Source organism: Thalassophryne amazonica, chromosome 20, assembly GCF_902500255.1.
Source record: "Thalassophryne amazonica chromosome 20, fThaAma1.1, whole genome shotgun sequence".
Classification (NCBI taxonomy): Eukaryota; Metazoa; Chordata; class Actinopteri; order Batrachoidiformes; family Batrachoididae; genus Thalassophryne; species Thalassophryne amazonica.
The window spans coordinates 61,775,475-61,788,326 of record NC_047122.1 but is presented as its reverse complement, the minus strand read 5'-3'; the positions used below and the strand labels follow the sequence as shown (position 1 = coordinate 61,788,326).

The window sequence follows — 12,852 nt, the reverse complement described above, 5'->3', positions numbered from 1 at the left end:
GGGCAGCAGCTCCAGCAAAGCCGCCCAGACCTCCCGATCCACACACACCTCCCCCAGCTCCTCCGGGGGAACCCCAAGGTGTTCCCAAGTCAGCCGAGAGATGTAGTCCCTCCAGCATGTCCTGGGTCTTCCCTGGGGCCTCCTCCCAATGGGACGTGCCTGGAACACCTCTCCAGCGAGGCGTCCAGAGGGCATCCGGAAAACATGCCCGAGCCACCTCAACTGACTCCTTTCGACGTGGAGGAGCAGCGGCTCGACTCTGAGCTCCTCCCGAGTGACCGAGCTCCTCACCCTATCTCTAAGGGAGCGCCCAGCCACCCTGCGGAGGAAACTCATCTCGGCCACTTGTACTCGCGATCTCGTTCTTTCGGTCATGAGCCAAATCTCATGACCATAGGTGAGGATCGGAACGTAGATCGATTGGTAAATCGAGAGCTTTGCCCCCTACTCAGCTCTCTCTTCACCACGACGGTCCGATACAGCGACCGCATCACTGCAGATGCTGCACCGATCCGTCTATTGATCTCACGCTCCATCCGTCCCTCACTCGTGAACAAGACCCTGAGATACTTAAACTCCTCCACTTCAGGCAAGGACACTCCACCGACCTGAAGAGGGCAAAGCACCTTTTTCCGGTTGAGAACCATGGCCTCGGGTTTGGAGGTGCCGATTTTCATCCTGGACGCTTCACACTTGGCTGCAAACTGCCCCAGTGCACGCTGAAGGTCCTGATTTGACGAAGCCAACAGAACCACATCGTCCGCTCAGCCCGAAAGAGTGACGTGGGCCCGCCCTTCTGTGGGTTCACCACCTGCAGAGGGGGCCATGGGGGTCGGATGCAGAGAGGATTGGGTGGCAGTCGAGGGCGGGTGGCCCGGCGGCCCAGTCCATGCTCACAGCCCCTGGCTGTTGGGATGTGGAAAGCACAAAATCACAAATACAAAAAACAGCATTTGCATGAAGACAATACCTGCATTCATTTACTAGGTATGGACGGCCCATTTTAGCTGACTAGTTCACCTGCCGAGGTTCACACACACACTGAGTGAAGGGAGTGGTGGAAGCTACAGCAGGTCTATTCTTTTACGGCTTAGATGAACTTAATAAATGGCTTTTGACGAGCCGACTAATGAAAAAAATAAATTTAAAAAATCGTCGACTAGTCGTCCCATCCCTACTAAACATTCGTTCACAAATGCGTGCCTGTGTGGCGATAAGGCGTCACAGAGAAATTGCTCGACTGGAGAAGACACAGGGTGCACAGACCTAGTTTGACGGCCTGAAGTCATCCTGAATTCAAGTCATGCAAGTGCATGTGTGCACATATATAAGGGGTGCTGCTTGTTGTTTTATGTTTACCAATGAGGAACAACGAACAGCTTGATGGATCATTTAACTGCAGAGAGTTGACTCCTTCAAACAAGCAAATGTGAATTTGTGTTATATTTCAGAAAGGAATTCATTTATAACCTCACAAAAGTTAACTATTTAAGCTCACGTCATCAACCTGCAGTCTGTTGCTGCAGATGACACCAATTCTGTTGTAACTGTTTTCTGACGCCGACATCAGAACGAGTGCGGGCGTATCTGTATTTCTGTGTCGAGGCACCGCAGAAAAAGAAGTTTGTTGAGCACTTTACTGGAGAAGACACAGAACGCACAGACGTACTTTGACGTCATGGTCCTGAGTGAGCCGGATTCAAGCCGCATTTGTGTTCAGACTGCTGTGAATCCAGCTCCAGTCTGGCTCAACTCATCTCTGAGAGGTGGGTTGAAAAGAGTCTGGCTTAAATCGAATTTTCACTGTTCAAATTCAGACAAAAACTATCCGGCTTAAGCAGGATATGGCTGTATCCTGCTTAAGCCAGATTGCAAACCTCAATCTGAATGGGGTCTAAACTGATAAACCTGTTTGGGTAGAGCACAGGCTATAATCACTCGTCCTCTTGCCTAAATATTATTCATTTGTCTGGTACTCGACTTGGTTCCACATCACTTCTCTGGGCAAACAGATGAAAACTCAAAGGAGTCGCCGTATTTGCACTGGGGAACTAAATCTAACTGGGAACTTGTGATTACGATATCAATTCTCTCTCCCTTAAAGACATGGGAGTGAAATTACCTTCCTTCTCGTACATCTTTACATGGTGTGTTACCCATGTGTTAAGTTTCATTGGAACCCACAAAAAGGTTTACAAACAGTTTCACTTAAACAGTCAATATCATACAGTATGATGCATCAAACACAAAAGTTCATGCATCTACCTTTGAAAACATCAGACCGGTATTATTTTCCTTCACGCACATCTTCACACTGTGTCTGATCGTGGTGGCCAATATCACAAAAATATCATTTCAGTATTTTCTTTAGGCAAAATCACGATTATTTATCATGTTAGGCTTTAAAACTATTTTGAAAATTACTGAACAGCACAACCACATGAGTTTCAACCCCCCCCCACATAAACACACTAATTATATATATATATATATATATATATATATATATATATATATATATAAATGCAAGAAAATCGAAAAGATAAAAGAACAGCAAACCATTTCTTAGAAGACACCTTGTCAAACAGACTTAAATCAATCACGTACTTCTGCAAACTATGAACATTTGACAAAATGGCTAACACGATTTGGAGTTGCATTTAATTACAGAGTTTTCTGTATAAATCCCATCCAAAAATCAAAAAGCATTGGCCACCATGATTAAAAAGAAAACTAAAAAGAAATAAATATAAAGAAAGAAAACTGGCCATTTGTTGTTTTTTGTTCTGTCCTGTGTGTGTGTGTAAATCACAGAATAATGTTACTGATTAATCATGCCGTCAATAAAGTATCAGAAATTACCTAAAATGTCTGAAATCATAGAGCCCGAACATCATCACTTGTCTTTTGTTATAGGATCCACCATCCAAAACCTAATAATATTAATTTGTCAGTTATTTGGGAATTTATTTTCACAGTCGTTTATAGTTATTAATTATTCATGCAAATGAAGCCCAAGATATATTCAGGACCAACTGGCTGTAAAAGTGATATGTATTTTGGCCTATCCAAATACTTATGGCCTCTGAAATTGAAGGGGCTATTTCTGCATGCGGAAGGCTTGGAAGTTCAGAGATTCCGACCTCTAATATGGGGAAAGATGCCTTGAACACTACACTGGCCCAGAATTTTGGCTCTGAAACTCATGAGGAAATTGAACAACCCGGGGTACCCGAGTCAACGCCACAGCCATGGCGGCTCCCTTTGCAACTGCTATGTTACTAATGTGGAAAATACATCTTTAAATCAATTTTAAGAAGACTTACTGATATAGATATATCTAGATATATATATATATATATATATATATATATATATAGATATATATAGATATATATAGATATAGATATATATATTGATTATCGACCCTGGCCGATAATCAGCCAGGGTCGATAACAGTCAATAATCAGCCGAGCCGATTATTAAGCTATCCATACTATAAACACATTTTAATCATAGCATTTCAACACCACTGTGGTGGTATAAAAGACAAAAATTACAAAAACTGTGCCAACTGTCCCGAACTACATTACAGACCAGACTGTATTAGCAAAACATAGTAACCTCTCGCAGGAAAGATAAAAATGGTGCAGAAGGATTAAAGTGTGGACAATCAATACGAATGTGGAAACATTCTATAGGATAATGGAACCTCTTGCATAGGCAGTGAAACACAAACATAAACTTTGGGATCAAACAGACCCAGTCCTTGATTGCCTACCATTACCCACAACGTCAATCTTGGTCATTTTCTAATAATTTGCATATAAGCTCATTACATATGCAAAATCTATTCATGAATCAGTGATTCTGGCATGTGCATCAACACGATCAGACCAATTCTTCCAAGATTCCCAAATATGCTGTTGCAAACCAAATAAAGTAAAATCTGCACATGTATTTCTGCACAATAGATGGCAAGAACAATGATCATTAATATATTTAATAAACACATTTATATTTTAAAAAAAAATGCACGTGATCTCATCAAATGTCTCCACGTCACATACCTGCTCCAAGGTCTTATCATTGACTACTATATGGAAAACACAAACCACGTTCCCACTTTAACTAACTTTTTAAGAACAAATCCCCTCCAATAATAAACTTTCAGTCAGAATATACAAATTTTAACATGAATGAAGTTGTCTCCGCAGTAAACACACCAAATACACAACATTCCCGAAATTCCCAGCCGTTATTCCCAGTCTGTTTCTTACCTTAATTTTATCCGACACGGTGAGTTTGAGCTCGTGAACGAAAGGTTTGCCGTAAACGGGAGAAGAGCGACCACTTGACTTCATCTCTGACTAAATAAAACCTCTAAACTAAAGGGCAAAAAAAAAAAAAAAAAAACCCACGTCGCTAATTCCAACACGTGCTCTTTAAGATCCAGAAGCTCCTCACGCGCAGAACTTCTCTTCACTTGTGCGATTGTGGGCGTTTACAAGGATACTCACTCACCGTTAAGTTAACCAAAGCAAAGAAGATCGCTTCCGCTTTGGCGATTCAAAATAAAGACGCTAGGCCTGACAATTGTCATATTATTGCTGCATCATAATATTAGCAAATACTCCACTATATGACAACAATCTATATTTAGTATCCATAACAACAACAATACTTCACAACGTATGAAATGTAATTTTCAGATGTCTACTCAAAATTGTTTTTATGAATTTATGGAATGATCTACCTTTCGATTAAAATTTTAAGGCACAAGGATGCATTCATAAAAATACACATTTTATATATCTGACTGACAACCAAAATCAGTTTCCATATAATTTGTTTTATTTTGGTGAAATAAACGTTTGCATGTTGTTGTCATTTTTGTACATTTTATGCTTTCTTATTCTTATAGATGTTCAAAGTGTTTATGCATTTTAAGTTTATTATGCTGTCATTCAATCAATGCAAACATAGCTTTTATAGTTACATGTTTTATTTTCGAATCGTGTGCCTATTGTTTGTTGCATTTTTCTTTTTCTGACAACCACATTAAAAATAACATAGCAAGTTTTTTTTTATCCTCACCAATTTTATGTTTAATGTAATTTTATGTGGTGCGCTTTAACATAAATATAAATTATGTGTTAAAATGTCCCACACGCTGCACAGGCACCATTTTTGTATTTGAATGAGATTGGTAAATAGAATACGAGCTTTTATTTTGAAATCAGGTCAAGGTCAACAACAGAGGAAACGGCGTGGCAGACACACACACACACACACACACACACACACACACACACAGAGTATGTTTTTGTTACTTTTAGGGGGCGTAACATCGATTTCCATCGATATAAGGTACAGATTGACCCAAACATTTAACAAAACTGTATAATGTATCATCTTTTGCCCTAATCTAACGCTTAAAGTATTGTCTTATCGAGATCAGCAGCCCTCATGAAGCATAATTGTATTACTATTTATGCGTAAAACTAGGATTCCTGTACAAACACAGGTCTAAGTTATAAATGATCCTTTTGTCAGTGTAACTGATGACAAATCCTCACCTTTAGCATTTCTGCCTTCAGATAAATACATCACACCAGGGGCGGATTAAGATTAAGATGAGTCCTACCACTGGAGCCCCCACCCCCACCCCAGAAAATGTTTAAAAAAAAATCTGTAGCCTTTTTCCTGCATTCTGAGGCAATCTGGGAAGCTCAATACTGACACTCTAGTCATGGTTTTTAATCCACAATTTTTATTTGAAACACTGGAAATCATCTTGCTCCATCGTCCATCAATCAGCTTTTGTTAATGCAAGAGGTCTCCTGTTTTATTACATCACCGGTCAGCGGCTCAAGAGTTGGGTTGGGGGGGTATTGCAACTACCTCAACCCCCCCCCCCCCCCATGATGTGCCCCGTCTGCTGAGCGTCCGCTGTTATTCCATCCTGTGACTCATGTACACCAGATCATGTGAGTGCTTCAGACATATACTAAAATAAATGTGTTTGAGGCTGTTTGAACTTGAACACATACAACCCCTGGCAAAAATTATGGAATCACCGGCCTCGGAGGATGTTCATTCAGTTGTTTAATTTTGTAGAAAAAAAAGCAGATCACAGACATGACACAAAACTAAAGTCATTTCAAATGGCAACTTTCTGGCTTTAAGAAACACTATAAGAAATCAGGAAAAAAAATTGTGGCAGTCAGTAACGGTTACTTTTTTAGACCAAGCAGAGGAAAAAAATATGGAATCACTCAATTCTGAGGAAAAAATTATGGAATCATGAAAAACAAAAGAACGCTCCAACACATCACTAGTATTTTGTTGCACCACCTCTGGCTTTTATAACAGCTTGCAGTCTCTGAGGCATGGACTTAATGAGTGACAAACAGTACTCTTCATCAATGTGGCTCCAACTTTCTCTGATTGCTGTTGCCAGATCAGCTTTGCAGGTTGGAGCCTTGTCATGGACCATTTTCTTCAACTTCCACCAAAGATTTTCAATTGGATTAAAATCCGGACTATTTGCAGGCCATGACATTGACCCTATGTGTTTTTTTGCAAGGAATGTTTTCAGTTTTTGCTCTATGGCAAGATGCATTATCATCTTGAAAAATGATTTCATCATCCCCAAACATCCTTTCAATTGATGGGATAAGAAAAGTGTCCAAAACGTAAACTTGTGCATTTATTGATGATGTAATGACAGCCATCTCCCCAGTGCCTTTACCTGACATGCAGCCCCATATCATCAATGACTGTGGAAATTTACGTTCTCTTCAGGCAGTCATCTTTATAAATCTCATTGGAACGGCACCAAACAAAAGTTCCAGCATCATCACCTTGCCCAATGCAGATTCTGAGATTCATCACTGAATATGACTTTCATCCAGTCATCCACAGTCCACGATTGCTTTTCCTTAGCCCATTGTAACCTTGTTTTTTTCTATTTAGGTGTTAATGATGGCTTTCGTTTAGCTTTTCTGTATGTAAATCCCATTTCCTTTAGGCGGTTTCTTACAGTTCGGTCACAGACGTTGACTCCAGTTTCCTCACATTCGTTCCTCATTTGTTTTCTTGTGCATTTTCGATTTTTGAGACATATTGCTTTAAGTTTTCTGTCTTGACGCTTTAATGTCTTCCTTGGTCTACCAGTATGTTTGCCTTTAACAACCTTCCCATGTTGTTTGTATTTTGTCCAGAGTTTAGACACAGCTGACTGTGAACAACCAACATCTTTTGCAACACTGCATGATGATTTACCCTCTTTTAAAGAGTTTGATAATCCTCTTCTTTGTTTCAGTTGACATCTCTCGTGTTGGAGCCATGATTCATGTCAGTCCACTTGGTGCAACAGCTCTCCAAGGTGTGATCACTCCTTTTTAGATGCAGACTAACAAGCAGATCTGATATGATGCAGGTGTTAGTTTTGGGGATGAAAATTTACAGGGTGATTCCATAATTTATTCCTCAGAATTGAGTGAGTCCATATTTTTTTCCCTCTGCTTGGTCTAAAAAAGTAACCGTTACTGACTGCCACAATTTTTTTCTTGATTTCTTATAGTGTTTCTTAAAGCCAGAAAGTTGCCATTTGAAATGACTTTAGTTTTGTGTCATGTCTGTGATCTTTTTTTTTCTACAAAATTAAACAACTGAATGAACATCCTCCGAGGCCGGTGATTCCATAATTTTTGCCAGGGGTTGTAGAATAATGGATGTTAATTAAAAGAAATTCTAGAATTTTAATATTTATAAATGTACTTTATTTAAAATGTCGATAGTGTAGCTCTGGTGGTAATGTACACGTATTCAAGATAGGTTGGGATGGACGTTTCGATGGGGAATTGTTGGATTATAATATATAATGCCTTTTCCTTTGGTGGCCAAACAAAAAGGCCAGATATGCAGGCTGTTTCTCCACTCACTACTATTCTCAAAAGAAACTGCAAAATGCCAGTCAGGTTTCTGACCGCACTGTGTATAACCCATCAATTCTGTGTCACGACTTTTTAAAATCTCCTACAGTGTTAATATGAAAGACTGGCCAGTGATTTAAAACACCTATGTAATTACGAAAATGGTACTGAAGACATTCCAAATAATTTGGCTCCCTCCTGTGACAGAATAGAATCAAGCATACAGGTTACGCTACCGTATGTAAATATAAAATGCATAAAAGCTGCACAGAAGAAATCCAGTGGAAAAAATTAAAATTGTGCAGCACCAGATTTTTGTGGACATTCAGTGTGATTCAGACAAATCAAGTGTTCTCAGCATCAAACACATTTCACTGTAATTAGATGATGATAATTTAAGACTAAGCTGCAGTAAAACCCCACAGAGTACAACAAAGGGCTTACAACTGCAAAAAAAAAAAAAAAAACAAACAAACAAAAAAAAACACAAGATGAGTCATGTGATGAACTTTTACTACAACTCACTGATATCAGACCCAGTAAAAACATCTGCTGGTAACTTCATCAGCAATTGCAACACAATTCTCCAAACATTTTCAAACTAGTCCCAGAACAAATTATTCAGAGGCATTTCAAAGTTCAACATTTCTAACATTGCTATATCACTAAACATGTACATTTTGTGTAATAATTAACAATTAACTGATTATTAATCAGCTATTAAATTAATCTGCAACTATTTTTGATAATCAATTAATAATTGAGTCTTTTTTTCATCTTCATCTGTCATCTTGGGCTAAGGATAACACGTATGTCTAACAACTAATCAAGAATATAATCAACTGATTAATCAAATATGAAAATCATCATTAGTTCCAGCCTTAATCATGTATGTTATAATTAAGTCAAATTCTTAATTTGATAAAAAAGATTGAACCATAACATCTTAAAAAAAGAGGTATGAAAGGCTGCCAAGCAAACAGTTTATTGCCATCACAGTTCTCCAAAATCAAACAATTTGATAATTAATCCATTACTGTGGAGAATTTTAGCCTTTCCTCTGCTTGTGTCTTGGATGCGTCTTGCAGTACACATACAAACGTCCCTTCCGCCTCACAACATAACAATCTTTGCAGCGCTTCTTCAGGACACTTTTGGTTTTCATCCCTACAGATGGCTGAATGCTGAAAAGGTGGTGACACTGTCCCAGAAGAGATGGTCCACAGTCAGCAGAGGAGCCCAATCTGGCCAATGACAAGAGCAGCGTGCAAGGGGCTGTGGTAAGGCTGCACACACTTCTGTAAGCACTAGCTGCAGGTGGCATCAGATTACACCGGCTCATCTGGACTGCGTGACGAGTCAGGGTGCCAGTCAGCTGCTTCAACATGAGGGAGGCCATAGCATCAAAACCTGGAGAGAGGAACACAGAGGACAATATTTATATGCAATTAAGGCTAACTTAAAAGATTTGTACTTAGAAAAAAAAGTTTTTAATGTGAAAGTAAATATATTCCAACATATTAAGATATTAAATATACATTAATGATTATGGATAAAATCCTTCAGCGAGTGTTATGAAACCTGAAAAGGTTATATCTACTAAGAACATTCTAATGTTAGATGTGGTGCCCACCTTTATGTAAGATACTCAAGATAGCACCCACGGTGAGAAACGCAGTGACCACAACATTAGCAAATATAGGACAAACAAAAAGGGAAAATACAATTGTAATACAAAAAATATAACGCAATGCTAAAATACCCTCGGCCGTAGGAGCCTTGTGTTCTTTATTATTTGCAGTTGTTTAATCAATTATTAAGATCCTGTTGTCTTACATATACTCAACAAAGTATATGGTCATGGTGTAGTTCTACTCTGATTGGCTGTCATCCCCTGCCACTCAAAAACAAAGCAGAACAGATCAAAACAGAAAGTGACTTTTTAACCTCTTAAAATAGGTCAAGGTTAGTCATCTTTGAAATTTGTCCAAGGTCTGAGTCCCAAGAATGTTCCCTGTGAATTTGAAGACAGTGGCAGTAATAGAACTGGACTTATGCTGAACACAGACAGACGGACAGACAGACGCCAAGTCTTCGCAATACCTGATGGTCATATGTTGGCCTCGGGTAATGAACAGAATGTGTGGCTGGGGTGGATACAAAAACTTTTCATCATAGTGCAAATTACTCACAGGAACGTCAAAACGCTGTTGGAAAATATTTTGAAACCTTTGAACTACCTGCTTTGATTCCAGAGCCCGCATGAAAATAAAGAAATCAATGCTGTGTTGCCAAGAATGTGCATCTGATCTGTGCAGTATGCTCTCTTGCCTAGCAATCTTACAAAATATTCTATCTTAAACTGTTTAGCATTAATGTTATGATTAGGATAAGGGTTTGGGTTTTCATTTTTGTCAAATACATAGAAAGTTTTAAAATTTGAACAATATCACTGCCACTGCCAGCCTGCAGCTTTGTGCACTTTAAGAAGTGCAACACAGAAGCACATTTCCAATATGGTCCAGATTCATTAAAGAAATATTTATGAATTGCATGGTGCATACGGAACATTTCCATTTCAAGTTACGACCTTAATATTTCATCCAGTTTTCACAAGAACTGTATATACACATGCAGTACATTGCTTGGTGATGGGGAGGTGATAATCTAGTGGTTAAGCGCTGGGCTTCAGACTAGAGGATCCTTGGTTCAAAACCCAGCCAGACTATACAATCACTAAGCACCCTTGGGAAAGGTCCTCAATCCCCAAGTTGCTCCAGGTGTGTAGAAAGCACCTCACATAGCAGCACCCTGACATCGGTGTGAATGTGAGGCATCATTGTAAAGCGCTTTCAGCTTCTGATTCAGATTAGTGCAGCAGATAACAGAATATTTACAGAGGAATCCTTCAAATCTGGAAACAAGCACCAAAGTTAGCACAAATACTCCTTAGACATTACTCTTTTGAAAAAAAGAGAGTATCCACTTGAATTTTCAGTAGGCGGCCAGGTAGGGGTCAATTGAAGAATTACACAAGGGTCAAAATTTAAAAATGTTTCAATCATATTGAAAGCTATACTACATTATTTGTCTGATCACAACGATACCAAAAAGGTATAGTTTGGACTATCTATGACTGAATGTTATGGAGTTATGGGGTAAAAACAGCAAGAACGGTAACAAAGGTCAGCATTAGTTTGTACAGGGGTCAGATGTTAAAGTTGCTCTAAATTTTGTAAAATGTGATGCAAATTATCATGTTACAGGGTAACATATGTCACATGTCATAGAATCCAATGGACATCGACATTGCTGTACCTTTACCTTGCAGACAAAGCATTCAACACAGTCAAAACTATTTCATTTATTAATCGTATTATTTCAACCAATAATTTGCACCACTTTTTACCAAAATTGGAGCAACTTTAACATCTAACCCCTGTACAAACTGAAATTGACCTTTGTCACCATTCTTGCTGTTTTTACCCCATAACTCCATAACATTCAGTCATAGATAGTCCAAACTATACCTTTTTGGTATCATTGCGATCAGACAAATAATGTGGTATAGCTTTCAATATGATTGGAAATTCAAGTGGATACTCAGTTTTTTCAAAAGAGTAATGTTTGAGGAGTATGTGTTCCAATTTTGGCGCTTGTTTCCAGAAATGAACAATTGTTACAGTTATCTGCTCCACTAGATGGAAAAAGCATGATATAAAGGCAGTACATTCACCATTGCTTGTATCAAACAATGCTATTTTGATAATGAATAAATCAAATGATTACGTTACGTCATGTTTGGAAAGACTAAAGCAATTCAAATCAAAGGTAATTAATCACAAAATAATCTTCAGCCTCACTGTCAATTTAAAAAAAAAAAAACTAATACATACACACACACACACATCGTAATTGATGTAATCTCTCGTCTGAGGATGTCCTCGTAAATGATTTTGTCCTGTCATACATTAAACATCAAACGTACATTAAAACATCAAAGCATTTCCGCATTATATTGAGGACATTATTGTTTCAACAGAGTGAAAGAAGTCAAAACAGCATTAAAACAAACGTATGCTAGCAGTATCACACAGGAAAATGCTAAATGAAGCAGGTCACACTAAACTAGCCAAAAGAACGCCCGAAACGTTCGTTCTAAACGTGTAGATCGCATGAAAACCGTGTACCAACCTTTAAAAATGCCAGAACAGATCCACATAAAGGAATAAATTACGGTATAATGCCCCGAAATAAAGATTTTATTTTACCGCTTATACCAAAGCCCTCAGTCATGAACCCAAAAAGGATTCAGTGTATCGAAGCGTAGTGTGTTTCTATTTCTTCTTCCGATTTTTTTTAAACGACTGTTGCCAGGAAGTTTTTAGTTGAAATACTGACACCTGCTGGATTGGAGTGTAAATAACAGTAGAGAAGCTTGAATCTTCGACTGGACTGGGTTGCTTGACGCGAGGACGTTTCGCTTCAAATCGCAGAAGTTTCCTAAGCTAAAATTCTTGCTCTGGTGGTCTGACTTCTGTCTTGACTCTTGCAGAGAAGAATAATCAAGAAGTCACAAAGCTGGAGTTTTGCTAACTAGAGCACAATAGGTGCTAATTAGAGCGATTGTTTAGTCACTAGCCTATAGCAGTCTGCCTCTCAGTAGGAGGGGTCTGGTTAGGTTTAAAACTCCAGCTTTAAAACTTTTTAAAAACTTTAAAACTCCAGCTCTCGTACAGTCATTCAATGGTTCATTATTGATTAGCATAGTTCAAACATAAATGTACAAACCATTTGATTATAAACAGAGGCAACAACAATATTATTTGCAGTACACATCTTGACCTCATGACCTTTGAACATATCATGAAACATGTCAGGCATAAAAATGACTTTATTAAAAATGGTCAAT

General features: G+C 38.6%; 2 protein-coding genes across 2 annotated transcripts in view; both read right to left on the bottom strand.

The window, feature by feature from the left end:
* Nucleotides 1-4,416, bottom strand: part of lpcat1 (lysophosphatidylcholine acyltransferase 1) — a 36,490-nt gene extending 32,074 nt beyond the window's left edge. The window contains exon 1 of the mRNA XM_034161261.1: nucleotides 4,281-4,416. Coding sequence (XP_034017152.1) covers nucleotides 4,281-4,364 — 84 coding nt within the window. The 5' untranslated portion in view covers nucleotides 4,365-4,416. The remainder of the gene's footprint in view (nucleotides 1-4,280) is intronic.
* Nucleotides 4,417-8,909: 4,493 nt separating this feature from the next.
* On the bottom strand, nucleotides 8,910-12,276 carry mrpl36 (mitochondrial ribosomal protein L36). The gene is made up of 2 exons (XM_034160775.1): nucleotides 12,135-12,276; nucleotides 8,910-9,350 (listed from the first exon to the last, which is right to left on the bottom strand). Exons 1-2 carry the CDS (start codon nucleotides 12,160-12,162, stop codon nucleotides 8,989-8,991), a joined length of 390 nt encoding a protein of 129 aa, XP_034016666.1. The 5' UTR covers nucleotides 12,163-12,276; the 3' UTR covers nucleotides 8,910-8,988.
* Between the last annotated feature and the right edge of the window lie 576 nt (nucleotides 12,277-12,852).

Coding starts and splice junctions, on each gene's coding strand:
- mrpl36 (XM_034160775.1), bottom strand. CDS start 12,162: ATGTGGATCTGTTCTGGCATTTTTAAAG. Junction 9,351..12,134: donor CTGTTCTGGCATTTTTAAAG/GTTGGTACACGG, acceptor TCCTCTCTCCAG/GTTTTGATGCTATGGCCTCC.